Source organism: Dipodomys ordii, unplaced genomic scaffold (genome assembly GCF_000151885.1).
Source record: "Dipodomys ordii isolate 6190 unplaced genomic scaffold, Dord_2.0 Scaffold167, whole genome shotgun sequence".
NCBI lineage: Eukaryota > Metazoa > Chordata > Mammalia > Rodentia > Heteromyidae > Dipodomys > Dipodomys ordii.
This window is the reverse complement of record NW_012267383.1, coordinates 1,734,048-1,758,251: the sequence shown is the minus strand read 5'-3', so window position 1 is coordinate 1,758,251 and position 24,204 is coordinate 1,734,048. Positions and strand designations below refer to the sequence as shown.

Below are 24,204 nucleotides of genomic sequence, written 5' to 3'. Positions count from 1 at the left end.
GGCCTGGGCACTGTCCCTCAGCTCTTCAGCTCAAGGCTAGCATTCTACCACTGGAGCCACAGAGCCACTTCTGGCTTTTTCTGCTTATGTAGTGCTGAGGAATTGAACCCAGGGCCTCATGCATGCAAGGCAAGCACTCTACCACTGAGCCACCTTCCCAGCCCTCCAGGAAAGTTAGAATGAACTTGTGACTTTAAATGAGCATCATTATTCCACAACACTGTGAAATTTGGGAAATTATGTAATCACTTAACCACAATTAAAAAAAAAAAAACCTCGGGGAAGGTAGGGAGGGAAGGGATGGTAGGGGGAAAACAATGGAGGGGGTAATAATACTCAATAGGAAGTGTACTCAGTACCTTGCTCATGTAACTGTAACCCTCTGTATAGTATCTTTACAATAAAAAACTTAAAAAAAAAACCCAAAGCACTGCCTGTGGTAGTATTGATGTTCCAGAAACTTCTTGAAGTGCTTACTGCAGTGGAAGGGTCTAACTATAACACTGACAGCGGGCACCAGGGCTCACGCCTGTAATCCTAGCTACTCAGGCTGTTGAGATCTGAGGATTGAGGTTCAAAGCCAGCCCAGACAGGAAAGTCCACAAGATTCTCATCTCCAATTAACCAGCAAAAAGCCAAAAGGGAAGCTATGATTCAATTGGTAGAGTGCTAGCCTTGAACAAATAGTTCAGGGACAGTGCCTAGGCCCTGAGTTCAAGCTCCGGGATAGGAACACACACACACACACGCACACACACACACACACACCTATAAGTGGAGTTGTGGCTGAAGCAGTAGAGCATTAGTGGGTCAGGGGAAGGTGAGGTGCTTCCTCACATAGCCTCCAGTGAGAAGAAGCTTCTTTTTTTCTTTCAATCATTTTTGGGGTTGTGGCTAATGGCTCCAACCTTCTGGAACCTTCTGGAAGGTTCTTTCTTATTACCCTCCAGCAGCTGTCTAAAGGTGGTGAGTATTGAGGCATTTGCTCTTCTTGTTCATAGATTTCATTCTGAAGACCGGAACCAAAGGGTGTGGTCAGGTTTAAGCTTTGCTGGCTGGTTGATTAGTTCATTTGGGGAATGGACTTTAAATTGGGCATTACACTCACCAGGCAGGTGCTCTACTACTTGAGCCATACTCCCTTTTGCCTGAAGTATTTTTCAGTTAGCGTCTCCTTCCAGGTCCAGATCTGGACAGTGGTCTTCCTATTGATGCTTTTTATTTACCTGAGACTACAGGCATACACCACTGTACCAGGCCCTAGGGTCAGTTGTTGGTTGACTCAGAGGCTCAGAAGGAAAGCCCATGGTTCACTCACAGAGTGTCAGACTTCACAAGTAAGACACACAAATGAGAGGAACCATAAAGAATTATAAGAAAGAAGAACTGTGTGTTGGGCATAAAGTTATCTAAAAAGAGATCAAATATCATGTGTTGAATTTGTACATTCAACAATTATTGATTGGGTATACCTATTTTCTTTCTCCCTCCCTCCCTCCCTCCTTCCCTTCCTCCCTCTCTTGTTTTCTGTTTTTGTCAGTCTTGGGTCTTGAACTCTCAGCCTGAGCGCTGTCTCTGAGTTCTTCAGCTCAAGGCAAGCGCTCTACCACTTGAGCCACAGTGCCACTTCTGGTTTTCTCATGGACTTTCCTGCCTGGGCTGGCTTTGAACTATGATCCTCACATTTCATCCTCCTGAGTAGCTAGGATTATGTTCCTTTTGAAATCCATTTGTTATACAGAACCAGATAAATGGATCCATTTTCTTATCTGTGACTGTTTTGTGAGCACATTATACCACTTAAACAGACTTGTCAAATGCAAGGGAAGGGGTCTGAATTAATGGCAGGTTCTGTGTGTGTGAGTGTGTGAGAGTGTGAGTGTGTGTGAGTGTGTGTGTGTGGCCTCTCACACTTAACTTTTTCTCTCAAGACTATTGCTTTGTCACTTGAGCCACATTGTCTCTTGTGGCTTTTTTGCTAGTTAATTGAAGAGTCTCATGGACTTTCCTGCCTGGGCTGGCTTCAAACTGTGATCCTCAGATTTCAGCCTCCTAAGTAGCTAGGGTTACAGGTGTGAGCCACCAGTGTCTGTCTTGAGTGTTATGTTCAGAGATGAAAATCAGTTCTTATTCTAGATATGAATTGCCTTTTACCTTAGAATGAAATTCCATCGAATTTTTGCTTCACTCATTAAAGCTTGCTGGGTTTTTAAAATTTTTCTAATTACGTTTGTGTTGCTAAAACATCTTGTGCATCTGAGCTAGTTTTTTGGGAAAGGCTGATAATTTTGTTTGGAAAGCAATTATTTCAATAGAAATGGAAATTATAACCATTTGTAAACATGAAACTAGAGCAGGGTACAGTGGCTCATACCTGTAATCCAAGCTACTCAGGAAGGCTAAGATCTGAAAGATCATAGTTCAAAGCCAGCACAGGACAGACAAGTCTCCATCTCGAAATAACCAGCAAAAAGATGGGTTGGTAGTATGACTCAAATGGTCAAACACCTGCCTTGAGCAAGCAGGCTGAGCTAGTGGGTGAGTCTCAGAGTCCCAGCCTTGGTGTGGATCAGGGCAAGATGTGAGTAAGCTTTTCCCTTCAGGCCTAGTTCCAAGTTCTTAGCCTAGCTGGGCACTAGTGGCTCACACTTGTAATTCTAGGAATTCAGAAGGCTGAGAATCACAGTTCAAAGACAGCCCAGGCAGGAAAGTCCTGAGATTCTCCTTGCCAATTAACTGCCAAAAAAGCTGTGGTTCAAGTGATAGAGCACTAGCATTGAGCAAAAAGGCTCAGAGCAAGACCTCGGCTCCAAGTTCAAGGCTCAGGACTGGTACATGAGTGCCCACACATGCACACACACACACAAACATATGCATGCACACAAAATACTCAGCCTGTTGGTTACTAGAACTAACCTTTATAAAGGAGCAGGAATGCCTTTCATCTCCATGAGAGAAAGCAAGCAGACCTTAGGTCAGGAAGCACCTTGCTTGGGTGGTCCTAGCGTCACAGCAAGTACCAGTGAGTTGCACCAGGCACACGGCACACCGCAGTGTGGCAGTGGTGGCAGCGATGCCTTTCTCTTTGCACATGGACTTGTGTTGCCATTCCAGCTCTTCGAGAAAGTGAAAGAAGCATGTCCGGACGTTCACAAGAAGATCGTGCCCATAGCTGCAGATCTCAACCACAGCGACTTGGGCATCAGCGAGGAGGACATGCAGGAGCTCCTGTCCTGCACCAACATCATCTTCCACTGCGCAGCCACCGTGCGCTTTGATGAAAACCTCAGGTGCAGCCCTCCCCTGGGTGCCACATGCATCACTGTGTGCCTGCCTGCATGTGACATGCAAGTGTGCTGCTTTAGTTAGCAAGGTTGTAAAAATCCTAACAACAGCACTAGTGGCTCACGCCTGTAATCCTAGCTACTCTGGAGGTTGAGATCTGAGGATCATGGTTCAAAGCCAGCCTGGGCAGAAGCATCCATGATACTCTGATTTCCAGTGATCCACCGAAAAGCCAGAAGTAGAACTGTGGCTTAAGCGGTAGAGTTGCCAACCTTGGGTAAAAAAAGCTAAAGGACATCATCCAGAGTTCAAGTGCTAGTACCACCAGCAAAACTAAAACAACAGTAGCAGGGGCTGGGAAGGTGGCTCAGTGGTAGAGCGCTTGCCTTGCACGCATGAGGCCCTGGGTTCGATTCCTTAGCACCACATAAGCAAAAAGAAAAAAAGCCAGAAGTGGCGCCGTGGCTCAAGTGGTAGAGTGCTAGCCTTGAGCTGAAGAGTTGAGGGACAGCGTCCAGGCCCAGAGTTCAGGCCCCACGACTGGACCCAATAAATAAATAAATAAATAAAATAAAACAACAGTAACGGGGCTGGGAAGGTGGCTCAGTGGTAGAGCGCTTGCCTTGCATGCCTAAGGCCCTGGGTTCGATTCCTCAGCACCACATAAGCAAAAAGAAAAAAGCCGGAAGTGGCGCTGTGGCTCAAGTGGTAGAGCGCTAGCCTTGAGCTGAAGAGCTGAGGGACAGCGCCCAGGCCCAGAGTTCAGGCCCCACGACCGGACCCAAAAAAAAAAACAACAGTAACAAAACACACACATATATGTATGTATACATCAGTATGTGCATGTGTGTGTGTATATATATATCTTCCATGAAAATAAAAATACAGACAGGAAAAAATTTTCCATAATGTCACCACCAAAGACTATCACTGGATGTCATAGACAGCACACACACATCCTGACTTTTGTTGTTGTTTATTTGCTAATTCTGTTTCTTGAACTCAGAGCCTGGTTGCTGTCCCCGAGCTTCGTTTGTACAAAGCTAGCACTCTACCATTTAGCCACAGCACCATTTCTAGCCTATTTATTTTTTCCTTTGGCGTAGTTTATTGGAGATGAGAGTCTCACAGACTTTCCTGCCCAGGCTGGCTTCAAACAGTAATCCTTATATCTCAGTCTCCTGAGTAGCTAGGATTACAAGTATGAGCCACCGGCACCTGGCTACATCCTGACTTTTCTTTTCGATTATAAAGCTATTTAGAAATACGTTCCACACTTAAAAGTAATTAGAAATATGTTCCACAAAAAAAGAAATATTACAAAAAGGAAAAGACATCCTGTTGAGAATTTTTGCATCCTACTCAATTGTTTTCTGGCTAACCTTCATTGTTAATACTTAATGCTAATTTGCAATGTCCACATTGGTGTCACAGGGTGTGCATGTGTAAAGCAATCAGCCATTCTGTATTGGTGGAGGTTTGCATTGTTCTGATTCTTCAGCCCTATAAACAGCTCAGCAATGAGCTTCTCTGTGCATGGTTTTTAATGCCTTTCTGTGCGCTTTCCATGGGGTCAATTTTCAGAAGCAAAATGGTTAGGTACATATTACATGTCCTAGGTTATAAGGTTACAAACAACATACAGGTTTTTGTTGGTGGTGGTGGTGCTGTCCCTGAATCTTTTTTTTTTTTTTTCTGAAGACTGTTTACCACTTGAGCCACAGCCACAGATCTATTTCTGGCTTTTTGACCGTTAACTGGAGATGTGTCTCCTGGACTTTCCTTCCCAGGCTAGCTTTGAACTGCTATCCTCAAATCTCAGCCTCCTGAGTGGCTAGGACTCTAGCACATGACTTGTTTTTAACTGTTTGAAAAAGCTGTTCTCCACAAAAGATTCAACTGTTATTGGCCCTGTGTTCATAAATGCCTCTCGATAACTCATACTAAAATTCTCTAATCTATTGTGGGTTTTTTTAAAATAATAATATTGGAACTTGAACTCAAAGTCTCATTGTCTCACTTGTTTTTTTTTGGTTTAAGCTTAAGACTCTACCACTTGAGCCACCAAAAAGCCACTTGAGACACAAAGAAAGCCACTTCTGGCTTTTTGCTGGTTAATTGGAGATAAAAAAAATCTCTCAGATTTGTCTCACAGGTTGGCCTTGAACCCTGATTTTCACATCTCAGCCTCCTGAGTAACTAGGATTACAGGTATGAGCCACCAGCACCTGGCTCAGTTCTCTAATTCTTTGCAGTGCTGCCACTATGTATGATATGCATAGTTTTATGTTTTCCTTTGGTGATTCGAAGATGGCAATGCTTATGTCCCTGTGCCAATGTTTGTCTCTTATGAAATACCTGTTTGAGTTTTTCTTCTTACTTTCAATTGAAATGTTTTTTTCATTAATTTTGAGACTTCTTGGAAGATCAGCATATGTCAAAGCTGTCTTTTGTAAAACATTTCAACAGTTTACCATTTAAGCAGCTATTCCGTTTGTCCTTTAAATTGCTTTACAGTTTTACTTTTAAACTTAGTTCTTTAATCCATCAAAAAAAAAACCTAATGTTAAAAAAGGAAAATTCTACTACTAGAAGAGCGATGTAACTATAAAGTAGCATCATGTATTTCTAACTGATGGTTAGTCTTTAAATCTAGTTAACAGTTTATCAATCATTTTAACCATTGCTTAACAACTTATTAAACAAATATTTAACAATAAACATTTACTATTATTTAACTATTTAAACTTATTAGTTTACCAATTACTTTTTACTCTATTTTAAATGACACTCATAAATTCCTCAGACTATTCTTTTGGTGTATGTCTGATGGGACTTGAACTCAGGGCCTTGCACCCTTGCTTGGCTATTTTGCTCAAGGCTAGTGCTCTACCACTTTGAGCCACAGCTCCACTTCCGGTTTTCTGGTGGTTCACTGGAGATAACAGAGTCTCATGGACTTTCCTGCCCAGACTGGCTTTGAACTGTGATCCTCACATCTCAGCCTCCTGAGCAGCTAGGATTGCAGGCATAAGCTACCACACCCAGCTCTTCCTTGTCTTTTTTATGTGGACAATATCCTGTGGGTGGAGGGGAGGCTGAGGCAGGCTGTGTCTCCCTCTGCTTCTTCCTCTCCAGACAAGCCGTGCAGCTGAACGTCACCGCCACACAGCAGCTGCTGCAGATGGCCAGTCAGATGCCGAAGCTGGAGGCCTTCATCCACTTCTCCACTGCCTTCTCCAACTGCAACCTGGAGCATATTGACGAAGTCATCTACCCAAGTCCTGTGGAGCCGAAGAAAATCATCGCATCCATGGAGTAAGCAGGCCAGAGGGAGGGCCAGAGGGGGCTGCTGTTTCTTTGATTCTTTGGATTTCTGATTAATAAAGTAAGTGAGTGGGATGCTTGGAAGCCACTTCAAAGCCACCACAGGCAGACAAATCCTTGAGCCTACTGTCTCCAGCTAACCAACAGAAAGTTGGAAGCAGAGATGTGGCTCAACCGATAGAAGGCCAGCCTTGATCAGAAAAAGCAAAGGAACAACGCCCAGGGCCTGAGTTCAAGCCCTAGGACCAACACAAAATATATACACACATACATACATGCATGCATACATACATACATACATATATGTTGTAAAAAACAAAAGTAAGAAGTTAGCCAGGTGTTGGTGGCTCACACTTATAATCCTAGCTACTCAGGAGGCTGAGATCTGAGGATCACTGTTCAAAGCCAGCCCAGGCAGGAATGTCTGTGAGACTCTTATTTCCAATTTACTACCAGAAAACTGGAAATGGCGCTGTGGCTCAAATGGTAGAGCGCTAGCGTTTAGCAAAAAAGCTTGGGGACAGTGCTCAAGTTCTGAGTTCAAGCTCCGTGAACAACAACCACGAAAAGGAACAATGCGCTGTGCATCAGTGGCTCACATCTATACTCCTAGCTACTCAGGAGGCAGAGATATGATGGATTAAAATTTGAGGCAGAAAGTTTGCCAGACTCAATCTCCAAAATAACCAGCAAAAGCAGGGCTGGAAGAATGGCTCAAGTAGTAGGGTGCCTGTCAACCAAGTATGAGGTAGAGCTCAAATCCCATTCTTGCTAACGATGTGATAAATAAGTCAAGGAAAAATAAAACATTAAAGATGATCTTTACATTCCACTTCAATAACAAATGAGTACTTAAAATTCAGAATCATGATTCTCAATAAATCTTAGTCCCAAATACATCTTGAATGCTCAAATAACGTGGTCATAGCTGCCAAGCCCTGCCAATTAAGATTGTCCATGATCCAACCCCAGAGCTGATGGTTCATGCCTATAGCCCCAGCTACCCAGGATCTGAGGATCACAATTTGAAACCAGCGTGGACAGGAAAGTCCTTGAGACACTTATTCCCAATTAACCACCAAAAAGCTGGAAATGGAGCTGTGGCTCAAGTGGTAGAGCATTAGTCTTGAGCAAAGAAAATGGAAAAAAAAAACCCAAACTCAGGGACAGCACCCAGTCCCTGAGTTCAAGCCCCACGACCGACAAAAAGAAAAGAAAAGTAGACTGGCTATCTGTTGCATTCATCTGCTTGCCTATGAGGAAGGACAGCTTAAGATCTGCCTGAGGTTAGAACAGGATTGCTCCTTCCTCCCGGTGCTGTCACAGGCCCAGGGGTGGCGGGACTGGTTCTCAGCTCTCCAGGGCTCCTCTCCTCCTGTCCCTGAGGCCTGCCACTCTCAGAGTTCTGTCCCCAACAGGTGGTTAGATGACAAGATTATTGACGATATCACTCCCAAACTCATCGGGGATCGGCCCAACACATACACCTACACCAAGGCCTTGGGGGAGACCGTGATCCAGCAGGAAGGCCAAAACTTGAACGCGGCCATCATCAGGCCCTCCATCGTGGGTGCCACCTGGCAGGAGCCCTTCCCGGTAAGTGTGCCACCTCCTCCCGCTGGCCTCCCACCACCTGGGCCTTCCCATGCAGTTCCTCCGCCCGCCCTCCCCCTCCCCACCCTAGGCCAACCCCTGCTCCTTGGGATTTAGAGCTGAGCACAGCTAAGTAAATGGGAAAGCCATTGATCAGGGCTCCATTGAGAGCTGCTGTGACTGCCCCACACTGGAGGCTCACGCCTGTAATCCTAGCTACTCAGGAGGCTGAGATAGGAGGATCATGGTTCAAAGACAGTCAGGGCAGGCAAATCGGGGAGAATGTTATCACCAGTTAACCACCAGAAAGCTGAAAGTGGAGCTGTGGCCCGGATGGTAGACTGGAAGCCTTGGAAAGAAAAGGCTAAGGGACAGCATCCAGGTCCCAAGATCAAGCCTCAGTACCACACAAATAAAGGCATAAATAAACTAGGGTGGAGTTGGAGCCCTTAAATATCCTCTAACTCTCATCTCAAAATCCCCATAGTTTCACGACTTATGCTTCTCATTACCCTTGCACTATACCAGAATGTTCTTCGTGGCTAAACTGAAAAGTACCATCACTGCCACGGTGAACAGGAAAACTCCACTTTCTTCACTAGGGACCAGTTTGGTTTTAACTCCATATACCATTATATCCCTAATATTTCTGTGTGTCAGTACTAGGATTTGAACTCAGGGATCTGTGCTGTCCCTTAGCTTTAGCACTCAAGTGCTATATCACTTCAGCTACAACTCCACTTCCGGTTTTTGGCTGGTTCATTGGAAAGAAGAGTCTCACAGACATTTCTGGCCAGGCTGGCTTCTGATAGACCACAGCCTCCTGAGTAGCTAGGATTTCAGCATGCTCCACCAACACCTCGTTGAAGTGTTTTGTTCAGCAGATAAAATCAGGCCCCTGAGGGAGAAAATGACTTTTGATGAATTTGTTCGAAGATCATACTAAGACTGAATAATAATAATAATAATCCAGGAAGCCACTCATACCTCTAATTATGAAAATCACTGTGAGCAAGATTTTTATTCTTACAGTTGAATAAAATGTTAAGATTTGCCAGTACTTTGTCTCTGGTGTTATTTTGGTGTTTAGACTTAGTGAATAGTAGGTCTCGGCACTCCAGTCAAAACCTTAGTAAGACTGCACTGCAGCCAGGCACCAGCAGCTCATACCCGCAATCCCAGTGATTCAGGAGGCTGAGATCTGAGGGTCATGGTTCAAAGCCAGCCTGGGCAGGAAAGTCCATAAGATTCTTACCTGCAATTATCCACTAGAAAACTGGAAGTGGAATTGTGGCTCTAAGTTGTAGAGCACTATCCTTGAGTGAAAGAGCTCAAGGACAGTGGCCAGACCCTGAGTTGAAGCCCAGGGCAAACACAAATATATATACATATATATATATATTATATAGATATAACTGCAGATATTATAGTTAATATTTTTCCTAAATGCGTTAACTGATAGAAATTTCCTTTTTTTTTTTGTAGGGTTGGGTTGATAACCTAAATGGACCCAGTGGATTGATTATTGCCGTATGTATAATGGAGAAGAAATAACTATTTGTAATGTAGTAGAGAAGGAATGACAACATTCTCCTTATCTTAAATTTCATGAATCAAAAAACCCCACCCAAAAGTGTCACTGTAGTAACAATTAGAACAACATATCTCCACTTTACTACACACACACACAGGATGCCACTGCTTTTATTCTGTGAGAGCTTCATTATCTGCTCAAACACTAAAAAAGGAGGCAATTGCAATGTTTTAGTCTTTCAAAGGGTTTGAACATTGAGAATTTTCCTTTCCTTACCACAAGATGAGGGTATTTCTTCTTTTTGCTGCCTTTTGTTTGGCTTTTTAATTTTGTTCTTGTTTGCTATTTTTTGTGTTTGTGGGCTTGAACCCAGGGCGTGTGCTGTCCCTTAGTGTTTGTACTCAAAGCTGGTGCCACACCCTCACTTCCAGTTTTTTGCTGGTTAATTGGACATGAGTCTTACGACTTTCCTGCCTAGGCTGGCTTCACACTGCAATCCTCACATCTCAACCTCCTGAATAGTTGGGATTATAAGCATGAGCCATAGCACCTAGCAGGAAACCTTAATTCTTAAAATATGAAGCAGGGCACTGGTGGTTCATGCCTATAATCCTATTCAGGAGGCTGAGACCTGAGGCTCATGGTTCAAAGCCAGCCAGGGCAGGAAAGTCCATGAGACTTATCTCCAATTAACCACCAGAAAACTGGAAGTGGTGCTATGGCTCAAAGTAGTAGAATGCTGGCCTTGAGCAAAAGAGTTCAGGGACCATGCCCAGGCCCTGAGTTCAAGACTTAAAAACCTTATGAATTAATTTTGCAGATGTAAAAACTTAGTCCTGGTGTTGGTTCCTTAATTAAGTACATTGATTTCACCCAAATTTGACATTTTATTTCCTAAAGAAATCTAGTAAGCACTAGTGTTCATGGAAATGTTGGCTCTTGCTATGAACTGGACAGAGAGGTCAGACATCATACAAGAATTTAGGAAGCCATAAATCAAAGTTTGCTGCTTTCCTGATAGTACTGATGCCATCTGTAGAATTGAAATTTAGCTGTGGCTGGATCTAATATTTAATATTATGGCTTCACATTAAATAGCTAAATTTAATAGTATGGTTTCCTATTAAGCATTACCGTTTGTATTTAATGTTATGGTTTGATGTTATCTGGGCTTCGTCCTGTAAAGGCTGGGAAAGGGTTCCTGCGGTCCATTCGCGCAAACCCCATGGCTGTGGCGGATGTGATTCCAGTGGACACGGTGGTGAATCTTACCCTTGCAGTGGGCTGGTACACTGCAGTCCACAGGTGAGGAGGCCATGAGGCCGAGGGGGGTGATGGCCACATTTACAAAACATACGTGTTTTACAGCCAAAGACAGCAAAAGTGACCATGTGTTTGTTTCAACAGTTTGTCTACTTGCCAATATGCTATTACCTTTATTGAGTTGTGTAACTATTGCTTGAGATTTGGTCTGATCATTAAGTAACATGTCAGAGGAATCATTTAAACAATATTCGTTTGTTTTGGTGCTGGTCCTGGGGCCTGAATTCAGTGCCCAGGTACTGTCCCTGAGCTTTTTTGCTCAAGGCTAGTGCTTAGCTACTTGAGCCACAGCTCAACTTCTTGCTTTTCTGGTGGTTCACTGGAAATAAGAGTCTCACGAACTTTTCTGTTCAGACTAACCTTCAACCTCAATCCTTAGATCTCAGTCTCCTGGGATTATACTGGCACCTGATTATGTAATATTCTTGATAACCAAAAAGCTTTTCTTTCCAATCAGTTACCCACACCACAGGTTCATTTTATAAGTCAAAGGAGAGAAAAGTCAAATATTTTGTATTTCTTGTTCCTTGTAAATGCTGAGTTTAAACTACCACAGATAGGAAAATAGAAAGCAAATATAAGTGGCTTGGGAAACAGGAAGTCAAGTGGTAGAACACGAGCCTTGAGAAAAAAAAAGTGGGACCCTGAGTTCAAATCCTAACACCAACACAAAAAATAGTGACTTCTATATTTGTTTGTAACTGATACACAGAATTAAAATGTTCTTATGTGAACTAAGATACTCTACAATGTCTCACCTTGGCTTACATGAACAAATACACACACACACACACTTTTTTTTGTTTGTCTTTTTCTGTTTTGCACTTTAACTCAAAAAGGATATGAAAATAGAAATGTTTCACACGCTGTTGTATTTCCCGTGTGTGTGTGTGTGTGTGTGTGTGTGTGTTGTGTATGTGTGGTTGCTGGTACTGGGGCTTGAACTCAGGGCCTAGATGTTGTCCCTGAGCTTTTGTACTCAAGGTTAGTACTCTACCACTTGAGCCACAGCACCACTTCTGGCTTTTTTGGTGGTTAATTGGAGATAGTAATCTCATGAACTTTCTTCCCTAGAATGGCTTTGAACCATGATCCTCAGATCTCAGCCCCCTGAGTAGCTAGGTGTGAGCCACTGTGTCCAGCTGAGTCATACTATCTTAATGCTATTTTCTCTTCTCTTTCATTGCTTTTCCATTTTGCTTTAATTTTTCTAACTTTTGTGTCATCCTCCAGACCTAAAACAACATTAATCTACCACTGTACATCTGGGAATTTCAATCCATGTAAATGGACCAAGATGGGTGAGTGCCATTGGCAATGGAACTGCAGGGCTATTAGTGCTTGACTTGGGAAGAAATTAGAGTGATTCATAGAGAATAGCAAACACAAACTATAATAGGTAGAGAGAAAATAGGCTGGATGCCTACTTAGGAGGCTGACATATGGTGATCATAGTTTGAAGGTGGCTTACAAAGGAAAGTCTGTGGCTCTTATCCCCAATTAACCAGCAAAACGCCATAAGGAGAGTTATAGCTGAAGTGGTAGAGCACCAACCTTGAGTCGAAAAGCTAAGGGACAGCACCCAGGCCCCGAGTTCAAACCACACAAAAAAAGAGCTGGTGCTGGTGGCTCACACATGTAATCCTAGCTCCTCAGGAGGCCAAGATCTGAGGATAGTGGTTCGAAGCCAGCAGACACGAAAATCTGAGACTCTTATCTCCATAAACCTTAAAAAAAAAAAGCCATTCATAGAGCAGTGGCTCAAGTGGTAGAACACTATCCTTAAACTTTAGGATGGCACCCAGGTCCTGAGTTCAACCCACAGGACCAGCAAAAAAAAAAAAAAGAAAAGAAAAAGAGTGGAAAAATGTAATTGTAAATTGTTATAATTCACTAGAATGTACTGTGGTATATGAAAGAAACAAGTCAGTAGGATTATGGTATAATATAAAAGAAGAAGGGTCCACTGGCCTCAGAGATTTTAAAAAATAAGAAAACTGGAAGTGGCGCTGTAGCTCAAGTGGTAGAGCGCTCACCTTGAGCTGAAAAGCTGAGGGACAGCATCCAAGCCCAGAGTTCAAGCCCCACGACCGACCTCCCCCCCCCAAAAAAGAAAGAAAACTAAGTAAAAGTTATGAATTTCCAACTATGTTAATGATAAATTCTTCCCTTCTGTGGAGTGACCACTCTTCCCTCATGGTGTATTGCAAAGAAGGTGAAATCACCAATGGCCAAGGAAATTGAGGAAATCAGGTGATAGTACTCCTTTGTTCTTGAGTCATGAAGCTCACTTACCTTGTATGTTTAAAGCAAGTGTAAGCTTGAAAGTGTAACCAGTGCCTGGTGGAAATTGCATATTTTTTTCTTGGGCATCAGTCCTGGGGCTTGAACTCTGGGCCTGGGTGCTGTCCCTGAGCTCAAGGCTAGTACTCTACCACTTAAGCCACAGCTCTACTTCAGTCTTTTTGGTGATTACTTGGAGATAAGAGTCTCACAGACATTCCTACCCAGGCTGGCTTTAACCGGCAATCTTCAGATCCCAGCCTCCTGAGTAGCTAGGGTGACAGGTGCAAGCCACCAGTGCCTGGCTGCCTTCCTGACTACACAGCAAGTCCTCCATTGTTGATCCTTCGACACATCGTAATGCCTTCCAATAGAATGGCTGCTAAGCTTTAAGACTTCACACTTTTTCTACTCCCCACGCCTACCCCTAGGATTCCAAGTCTTGGCAACCTTTGAAAAAGTCCCATTTGAGAAAGCTTTCAGAAGACCAAATGCTGACTTCACAACCAACAACTTCTCAATACAGTACTGGAACGCAGTGAGCCACTGGGCCCCAGCCATCATCTACGACTTCTACCTGCGACTCACCGGAAGGAAACCCAAGTAAGAAGCCAGGGCTGTGGGGCTGGGGCAGCATGGTATAAGAGACTTTCAGAGTCATTAGTCCTCCTTGCAGCCAATGATCGAAGAAGACAAAAGAGTCACACACACACACACACACCACTGGGAACACAAACTCTAGTCATAACAAGTAAAAAACCGCTTTTTCCCTTAAAGCCCTCTATAATAGAATGGAAGTGTGTGTGTGTGTATGCATGCACCAATACTGGGACTTGAACTCAGGGCCTAGGGGCTGTCCCTGAGCTTTACTGCTCAAGACTAGTGCTCTACCACTTTGAGCTGCAGTTCTACTCCCAGTTTTAATGGTTAATTTGAGATAAGAGTCTACTAGAGTTGTGTACTTGTGCTGGGTTTGAACCATGATCTTCAGATGTCAGCTTCCTGAGTAGTTGTGGTTATACGTGTGAGCCACCTGGCTTCAAGCAAATTTCTTAATATTGACTTTCTTTAGCCAGGCACAGGTGAGTCATGCCTGTAATCCTAGCTACTCAGGAGGCTGAGGTCCAAGGATCATGAATGGAGGAAAGTCTGTGAGACTTTTTTTTTTGTCGGTCGTGGGACTTGAACTCTGGGCCTGGGCGCTGTCCCTCAGCTCTTCAGCTCAAGGCAAGTGCTCTACCACTTGAGCTACAGCGCCACTTCCGGTTTTATGGTGGTTTATTGGAGATAGGAGTCTCACGGTCTCTCCTGCCTGGGCTGGCTTTGAACCGCGATCCTCAGATCTCAGCCTCCTGAGTAGCTAGGATTACAGGCGTGAGCCACCAGTGCCTGGCATCTGTGAGACTCTTATCTCCACTAAATTAACAAAAAAGCAGCAAGTGGAGCTGTGGCTAGCTAGTCTTGAACAAAACAAGCTCATGGACAGGGGCTGGGAAGGTGGCTCAGTGGTAGAATGCTTGCCTTGCATGCATGAGGCCCTGGGTTCAATTCCTCAGCACTACATAAACAGAAAAAGCCAGAGGTGGCGCTGTGGCTCAAGCGGTAGAGCACTAGCCTTGAGCTGAAGAGCTTAGGGACTGCGCCCAGGCCCAGAGGGCAGGCCTCAAGAACAAAACAAAAACAAAAAACTTAGGGACAGAGCCCAGACCCTGAGCTCAAGCCTTGGGATGGCATGAAAGAAAGAAAAGAAGGAAAAGAAAAAGAGGGAGTGAAAAAGAAAAAGTGAAAGGAAGGAAGGAGAAAGAACAGGGAAGGAGGGGAGAGGAAAAAGGAGGACAAAAAGAAATCTGCTTTTAGAAAGTACTTGTTTAGATGAAGCGCAAATGAGGCTGTCACTGGGATTTTCTGAATAGGGTGCAACGTTAAACTTTACAGTAATCCTAAGTCTCCTGCACAAGGCTAAGAATATTGTATGGTGATCTTAAAGATGAAAAGCGAAGTGGCGCTGTAGCTCAAGTGGTAGAGCGCTCGCCTTGAGTTGAAGAGCTGAGGGACAACGCCCAGGCCCAGAGTTCAAGCCCCACGACCGACAAAAAAACAAAACAAAAAAGATGAAAAGCAAGGGAACAAGTGTGAATGATGTCAGGAAGGGACGAGGATGAGCCAAGAGTGTCCACAGAGTGTCCGTACCAGCATTATGAATTCCACTTACTGCCATCTAAGAGAATGAAGTGGGCAGTTCTGTCGCCCTCTAGTGGTGCAAGCCTGGAACAAATCCCTTTCTCACAAATCTCATTCTCACTTGACTGGAGTTAGTGGTTAGGGGAGTCACCACTGTAATTACCAGTTACATGTAGCTGGCGCTGGTGGCTGAGATCTGAGGATCACTGTTAGGAACCAGCCTGAACAGACACAAATCCTAGAAACTTATCTCCAATTAACAGCAAAATGAGGAAATGGAGGTATGGCTCAAGTGGTAGAGTGCCAGCCTTAGCAAAACTAGAAGCTGGGTACTGGTGGCTCATGCCTGTAATCTTAGCACTCAGGAAGCTGTGATACAAGAATGGAGACTCAAAGCCATCCCAAGCAATAAAGGCTGAGACTTTTTATCTCCAATTAACCACCAGGCCACTTCAAGGCCTGAACTCCTCCCTCCATGGGTGAGCTGGGTCCTCTGCCTTTGACATCTAGTTTTTTTCTGTGAAGAACACAGGCACCAGTGGTTCACACCTGTAACCCTAGCTAGTCAGGAGGCTAAGATCTGAGGCTCATGGTTCTAGGCCAGCCCAGGCAGCAAGCCCATGAGACTGCTATTTTCAATAATAGTACCCCCAAAAAGCAGGTAGTGGAGCTATGGCTCAGTTGATAGAGCATTAGCCTTGAGCACAAAACCCAGGGAGAGTGCCCAGGCTCTAAGTTCAAGCCCCAGGACTGGCACAAAAAAAAAAGCCAAAAAGACTGTGAGGCCTTGAGTTCAAGCCCCAGTACTCTTTCTCTTTCACACATAAGAATCAAAACATAAATCATTTTATTAGCCCCTTTAGAAAGGAGGAAGTCTGTCTCAGAATATTTTTCATCCATATTAAGCTAATTCATGTTTTCAGGGAGCTCATTTAAGACTTCTGCAAGAGAAAATGATAATATGACCATAGGAAAACAATCTGAATGTGGTTTATTGAAAATAGATGGGCATGCCCTGGCATCCTAGCTACTCAGGAGGCTGAGATCCAGGGATCTTGATTCTAAGCCAGTTGGGCAAAAAAGGCTGACACATCTCCCTAAACCAACCAGAAGTGGAGCTGTGGCTCAAGTGGTAGAGTGCTAGTCTTGAGCAAAGAAGCTCGGGGACTGCCCAGGATCTGAGTTCAAGCCCCAGGACTTAATCGACCCTCCCCCCGACCAAAAGAAAAAATGGGCAATGAAGAATAAAGCCAACATGATGGGCAGGAATGCTAAAGCCTTCCAAATAGGAAGATGTGGATCAAAAAGAATTTAAGTTCGATGTGTAAAAAGAAAAAAAAAGTCGAGAGTCCAAAGCAGTCCATGTGTTGTTTATAAGAAATTAATTTGTACTAAAAAAGGAGCTGTTCTTTTTTCTGATAGAAATTTTTAACAGTGACTTTTGTGGAAGGAAAAACTCAAGTCCTCAATCTTTTTCCTTCAGCTGGTTTGATACTGACAAATGGCCATACCTGAATCAGGGCCTTTGTCTTGATGGTGGTGAAGAATGAGTCCACAGACAGAGAAATTAAACCACAGTGATTTATTGGAGAAAAAGCTAAGCAGAGCTCCTGATAGATAGGAGGGTTGCAAAGGAGGGCACTGCTGGGGTGCACTGTACAAGATTAAGAAGGTGTCTCTAGGAGAAAGCTATGTAAATCTCAAGATCATTGGACAGCCTGGGGGCTGTAGCAGTCCTGAGAGCCAATCAGAGGCTTCATACAGCCCACATGTTTGTCATGCATACTTTAGCCCTTCTGATTTGATGCCTGGTTCAATGGTACACACTTCTGAGGTCCAATCAGCTCAGTGGTCTGGACTGGACTGGACTGGACTGCTTAAGGCCATGGTGAGGATGCAGAACCTCTCTGAGAGGGGCCTCTGCCCTGACTGCCCAGCCAGGCTCTTTTCTACTCTGTGTCCCTGTGTGTCAGCGACAAGGCCTTTATATAAATGTATGGGCATTGATCAGTGTAGTTATACATTGAGGCATTCCACCCAGTGTCGTTTTCTGCCATCAAGAATGAGGTGACAACTATCAATACATTACTGTGCAGTGTGTCACCAGGTCTGTGGTGTGCTTCATGAGATTTCTGGATTAAGGAGACATTAATCTTTTTTTTTTTTTTTTTGGTGTGTGTGCTGGTCCTGGGGTTGGAACTCAGGACCTGGGTGCTATCCTTGAACTTTTCTGCTCAAGGCTAGTGCTCTACCACATGAGTCACAGCACCACTTCTGACTTTCTGATTAATTGGAGATAAGTCTTAGGGACTTTCCTGTCCAGACTAACTTCAAACCACAATTCTCAGATCTCAGCCTCCTGAGTAACTAGGATGATAGGAGTGAGCCACTGGCACCTAGTTGGGCCATGAATCTTCTAGCTCAATTTCTCCAAAGACTCAATTTTCACTATCCTAAATGCATGAAGGTACAAAACAGTGTTTTTCTCATTCACATTAATGCTTGACAAAAATCAATCCTTTTAATTGTCATACTCATGAAAAGGAATTGTACTTTTGTTTTTTTTTTTTATTCTCCAGATTGCTGGACTTTCATTTGCTGAACATTTCTCTGCAAATTGCCTATTTTTCCATTTGTTTTCCTTTATCTGTGAGAATTTGTATGCTTCTCTGTGGGTACATCTTGCAGGTATTTTCATATATGTAGCCATAGGTACACATACTTATTATAAAAACCTACATAATTCAAGCAGAGCTACATATATGGTTGGGCCCAGGAATGTGGATTTTGCAGGCAGACTTCTGAGGTTTGAATCCTGGTTTCAGTCACTTAGCCATGAAACCAGTTGCTATCTCTGAATTCCAACTTCTACTACAATACAAAGGGAATAGAAAGCAAGAGGCTGAGATCTGAGAGTAGAGGTTCCAAGCCAGCCCTGGCAGGAAAGTCTGAGAGACTCTTCTTTCCAATTACCACCAAAAAGCCAGCAGTGGAGGCATGTCTCAAATAGTATAGTGCTAGTCTTGAGTGGGGATGCAGAGGGAAAGTGGGAGGCCTTTCAGTTCAAATCTCAAAATAATAGGAGGGAAGGGAGAGATAGAGAGACAGAGATACCCAGGCAGACAGATAATAGATAGGCTATTCTTGAGAGGTAATAGAAAAGAAGAGGCATCTGGTGGTATTGAAGTGTCTGATGGAAGTTCTAATGAGCTGGGGAAAGAGAAGAGGGATAAATTTGCACCCCTGCACTCTGACATTTCCTCCTCTGCTCTCTCCATTAGGATGACAAAGCTCATGAATCGCCTGTTGAGAACCATCTCCATGCTGGAGTACTTCATCAACCGAAGCTGGGAGTGGAGCACAAACAATACCGAAATGCTGATGTCAGAGCTAAGTCCTGAAGACCAGAGGGTAAGAGAGCTCTCACTGGGAATTTGGAAGTATTTGACCTGTAAAGCTGATGAAGGTATAATCCTAGCTACTCTGGAGGCTAAAATCTGGGATCAAGGTTTGAAACCAGCCAGAAAAGTCCATGAGACTCTTATCTCCAATTAACTACCAAAAAGAAAGAAGCAGAGCTCAGTGGTAAAGCCCCAGCCCTGAGTTCAAGCCCCAGTACTGGCACAAAGAAAGAAAGAGAGAAAGGGTGGGAGGGAGGAAGATGAGAGGGAGGGAGGAAGGTGGGAGGAAGAGAGGAAAGGAGGAAGGGTAGGAGGAGGGAGGGAAGGAAGGAAGGGAGGGAGAGAAGGAAAGGAGGGAAGGGAGGGAGGGAAGGGAGAGAAGATGAGGAAGGAAGTTCTGGTTATAGACAGTTGTTTATCAGTTAAGAAAACCAGGCCATGTTTATCTACAATCACAGGAAATTAAATATAGGAAAGAGATCTACATTTTGGACATTGGTTCAATTTTCATTCCTGTTCTGCATTCATATTTCATACACTGCAATTCAATCACTTCGTAAACCCTCAGTATTTATTTTTTGAGTAAGCTCAGTTCCTGTTAGCCCATCTTTTTTTTTTTAAATGCTGTCACTAGGGCTTGAACTCAGGGCCTCACACTCTTGTTTAGCTTTTTTGCTCAAGACAAGCACTCTGCCACTTGAGCCACAACTCTACTTCCAGCTTTTTGCTGGTTAGTCAGAGTTTCATACGCTTTCCCGCCCAGGCTGATTTTTAACCATGATTCTCAGCTACTCAGCCTCCTGAATTACAGGCAAGGGCCACCAACAAATGTTTATGAATGCCCAAAATATTAGACAGGCCCACTAACATTTAATCACTTCCTTCTTTGGTCTAAGACTGTTTCTTGGTGACTAATATTTAACATTTATTTTCATATAAAAGAGGCTAAATAAATAGCTCTAGAGAACTACTGAATCTTTAAGGTATCAAATTGAATTATATTTGTTGTAAGTTTAATATTCTCTAGATAAAAGGAAACAGCCAATCATAAACAACAGGTGCAAGTTATAAAATAAACACAAGACATTCTCACACATTGCACCTGTTTTAAAGTGAATAAACTTATAGTGAGTGGTGACTGGCTTTTGGGATTTAACAATGTCTCTTATTTGGTACAGTCTAATCCTCCATCAAAGACTAGTGCTAAACAAAGAACAGTTTAATGAGATTGCACTAATATACATCTTCTATAAGTATCAAATAATAGAAGAACTTTATAGCAACAAGAAAGGCACTTTTAGTTTTAAAATTAATATGAAGGAGCAGATGAATGCTCACATCTATGAATCCCAGCTACTTGGGAAGGCCCCAAGAAGACAATCATGGCTGGAGGCTAGCGTTGGCAAAAAGTTCAAAGTATAACTAATATTCCATCTGAAAATAAAAGAAACAAAAGTAGGGGTGGAGTGGGGGTTCAAGGCACAGCTCTGATAGTACAGCAAGGCCCTGGGCTCAAAGCCCCAGTGCCAGCCAGGAACCACCTGTCATCCTAGCTATTCAAGAGGCTGAGATTTAAGGATTGAGATTCAAAAAACCAGCGCAGGCAGAAATGCCCGTGATCTTATCTCAGATTAACGACCAAAAAGCTGGAAGTAGAGGTGTGGCTTAAGTAGTACTGTGCCAGCCTTGAACAAAAAAATAAAGGACAGTGAGAGACTGAGTTCAAACACCAATACTAGCACAAAAACTTTTTAAATTAAAAAATGAACAAGATTTCATGTTAAGGTTTGGGAAGGTAACTCAGGGGGAGAATATGTGGCTTAGTTTATACAAAGCTCATCTCTAGCACTCCTCAAAATAAATATAAATATAATTTTATTGTTATTATTGAGGTGCACAGATGGGTTATCATTTCACAATTCAATAACGAGTACAATGAGTCGCTCCTTCCTTCACTCAAAATAAATATTAGAAAGTTAATTTGAGCTAGGTACTGGGCTCCCATTGGTAATCCCAGCTACTCAGGAGGCTGAGATCTGAGGATCATGATTCAAAGCCAGCCCAGGCAGGGAAGTCAGGAAGACTCTTATCTCCAACTAACCAGCAAAAAAAAATCCAGAAGTAGAGCTGTGGAACAAGTGGTAGAGCACTCGCTTTGAGCAAAAAAGCTAAGGGACAGTAGACAGTACCTATGCTGGTAACTCATGCCTGTAATCCTAGCTACTCAGGAGGATGAGATCTGAGGATCAAAGCCAGCCTGGGCAGGAAAGTCCATGAAACTCTTATCTCCAATAAACCACCAGAAAACCAGAAGTAGTGCTGTGGCTCAAGTAGTAGAGCGCTGGCCTTGAGGTGAAGAGCTGAAGGACAGCGCCCAGGCCCAGAGTTCAAACCCCAGGACCAAAAAAAAAAAAAATTACATGTATACGTGTGTGTGTGTGTGTGTGTGTGTGTGTGTGTGTGTAGCCCTAATGCTTATCTTTATTGTCAGAAAGCTTTGAAATAACATCTCTGCAATCCAACCTAAATATCCCAAACTAAATGTCCTTTCTTTATGTAGAAGGAGCTTGGTCAGAAATCATCGCCCACTGGTACAATTCTGGCAATGCCATGCTCTCTCTCTCCTTGCAGGTATTCAATTTTGATGTGCGCCAGCTGAACTGGTTGGAATACACTGAAAATTATGTGTTGGGAGTTAAGAAATACCTACTGAAAGAAGATATGGCTGGAATCCCAGCAGCAAGGCAACACTTAAAAAGGTAAGCATAATCACCCTAGGCACCAGTGGCTTACACCTGTCAACCTAGCTATTCTGGAGGCTGAGATCTGAGGATCATGGTTCAAAGCCAATTTGGACAGGAAAGTCAAGGAGACTGTGGCTCCAGTGGTAGAACACCAGCTTTGAGTTTTGAAAAAAGCTAAGGGCAGTGCCCAGGATCTGAGCTCAAGCCCCAAGATTAACACAAAGGGGGGAAAAAAAAGCCCAATCATTCCAGGGAATATTTGCAGAGTCCTCCCCTTTGTATCTGACTTTATACTACACAAAATTTGAGCAGGTTAAGCAATTCGCCCTGCAATATATGATTTCCTTTAGATTTCACTACGCCCCAAAGAGGCAGATATGATTTCTTTTAGTTCTTATTGTGGATGTTGTGGGTGCACACCAGTATTGAGGCTCAAATTTAGGGCCTTGCACACTTCCATAGATTATTTGCTTAAGGCTGGCACTCTTACCATTTGAGACACATCTCCATCTCTGGCTTTCTGCTGGTTAACTGGAGACCAGAATCTCCTGGATTTGTTGAACTGGGAACATTAGATCTCAGCTAGTATTACAGGGCCACTGGCACCTTACCTGTTTTTTTTTTTTTTTTGGTCGGTCGTGGGGCTTGAACTCAGGGCCTAGGCGCTGTCCCTCAGCTCTTCAGCTCAAGGCGAGCGCTCTACCACTTCAGCCATAGCGCCACTTCTGGTTTTGTGCTGGTTTATTGGAGATTAGTCTTACAGACTTTCCTGCCCGGGCTGACTTTGAACCGTGATCCTCAGATCTCAGCCTCCAGAGTAGCTAGGACTACAGATGTGAACCACGGGCACCCAGCCTGTTTTCTTATCTCTATCACAGAAAATAGGCTCAAAGGAGGGAGTAGTAGATCCTCCATGGCCATCAAGAGTAAATACAGGCACCCTATGTAAAGAGGCACCCTATATAAAGAGGCACAGGATGCAGACCTCAGGGTAATTGATCATGATGCACAAGGGGGAGAGGGGTGGAGAGAGACTTAGCCACTCAAGTCCCTTGACCTCTGTATGTATCTCCCAGTCACAAATTCAGAGGCATAAAGAATTATAGCACACAGGGAATAATTCTGGTAGCATAGAGATGGTAAGGATGGACTCACAGATCACAAACAGAAAGGAATTAAAAATCCAGGGTGAGAACTTTAGAATTTACTCTTTAGTTAATAGGAGCCATGGATTTAAGATATGGTCTTAAGATGGAAGGGTATTTTTGAAAAGATAAACTGGTTATGCTTGTAAAATAATTTCAAGTTGGGAAGAATAGGAGAAAGAGTAAGTAGTCAGGGGAATGTGGTAGAAATCTGATTCCCTGGAAGGAATGGTTTGGGAATGAGACATGAAGCCATGAGTTCAAGTCCCATAGACTATTTAAATAAACACTTGGTTAGTCAAGAGACAGATATGCTTTAAGGCAATACAGTCAGTTTCTGGATACCATGGTTCACTTTGTGTGTCTGTCTTCCCTCCAGGCTCCGAAATATTCACTACCTCTTTAACACAGTCCTCTTCCTCATCATCTGGCGTCTTCTCATCACCCGGTCTCAGATAGCACGGAACATCTGGCTATTCATTGTGAGCTTCTGTTACAAGTTCCTCTCTTACTTTAGGGCCTCCAGCTCTCACAAGGCCTAAGAATGTTCAACAACCACCTTTTCTCTGAAACCTCTCCTCAGATACCTCTATATCAGCAAACTGTGATACTTCAGATCAGGAAATAAGAAGGAACCCAAGTGGTCAAATGGTTATACATTGGCTCCTACATCTTCACTGTATATTCTTTTTATTCCAGTGACAAAAGCAAGCTATAGTTTGTCTTCACATATTTTTGGGGAGGCAGGGAAGCCTCAATTATTTCCTAGCATCTATTCTACACTCTTGCATATTAAGCATGAAAGTGCCCACATTTCTCTGCATTTCTCTTACCTTTTTTTCCCTGAGGATCAGTTCAACTCAATAGGCAAAGAAGACTTGGTGGAAAGCAAAATAAGCTAAAGAAAGGCCGTACTGGCCAAGGCTTGGTGGCTTACATCTGTAACACTAGGTACTCAGAGGTCAAATTGGGTGGGATGTCAGCTTGATACGGTTTGTGATCCCAGCTATGTGAGAAGTGGAAATGAGAGAATCACAGTCCAGGATGGCAGGGCAAAACTTGGAAACCCTACCTGAAAATGAGCTAAAAAGGGAGAGGGGTGGTTTAAATGGTATAGCATTTGCTTAGCAAGTGTAAGTCCCCAGGTTCAAACTTCAGACACACCAAAAAACCATTCTGGAACACCAAAGAAAATAATTCAATATCAAGATAAGAAACAGTGTAAAGTCTTCACAAATGCTGTACAAAAAATAACCTCCCACTAGAAATGTCTCTCCTTTAATTATATGTCAAGGGTAGAAAAATGTGACTCCTCTTTACCATTTTGTCTGGATTATATCCACTCCTTAAAACTATAAAAAAAAAAAACAGGGGGGAACCAGGAATTG

The 24,204-nt window shown here is 43.4% G+C and overlaps 1 protein-coding gene across 1 annotated transcript in view; it reads left to right on the top strand.

Annotated features, from left to right (window-relative positions):
- The window catches only part of Far2 (fatty acyl CoA reductase 2), a 25,024-nt gene extending 1,372 nt beyond the window's left edge, over positions 1-23,652 (top strand). Inside the window, exons 2-11 of the mRNA XM_013033425.1 lie at positions 3,115-3,290; positions 6,424-6,603; positions 8,031-8,208; positions 9,691-9,735; positions 10,926-11,044; positions 12,296-12,363; positions 13,777-13,948; positions 18,808-18,937; positions 21,559-21,686; positions 23,196-23,652. Coding sequence (XP_012888879.1) covers positions 3,115-3,290; positions 6,424-6,603; positions 8,031-8,208; positions 9,691-9,735; positions 10,926-11,044; positions 12,296-12,363; positions 13,777-13,948; positions 18,808-18,937; positions 21,559-21,686; positions 23,196-23,358 — 1,359 coding nt within the window. The 3' untranslated portion in view covers positions 23,359-23,652. The remainder of the gene's footprint in view (positions 1-3,114; positions 3,291-6,423; positions 6,604-8,030; positions 8,209-9,690; positions 9,736-10,925; positions 11,045-12,295; positions 12,364-13,776; positions 13,949-18,807; positions 18,938-21,558; positions 21,687-23,195) is intronic.
- The last annotated feature ends 552 nt before the right edge of the window (positions 23,653-24,204 follow it).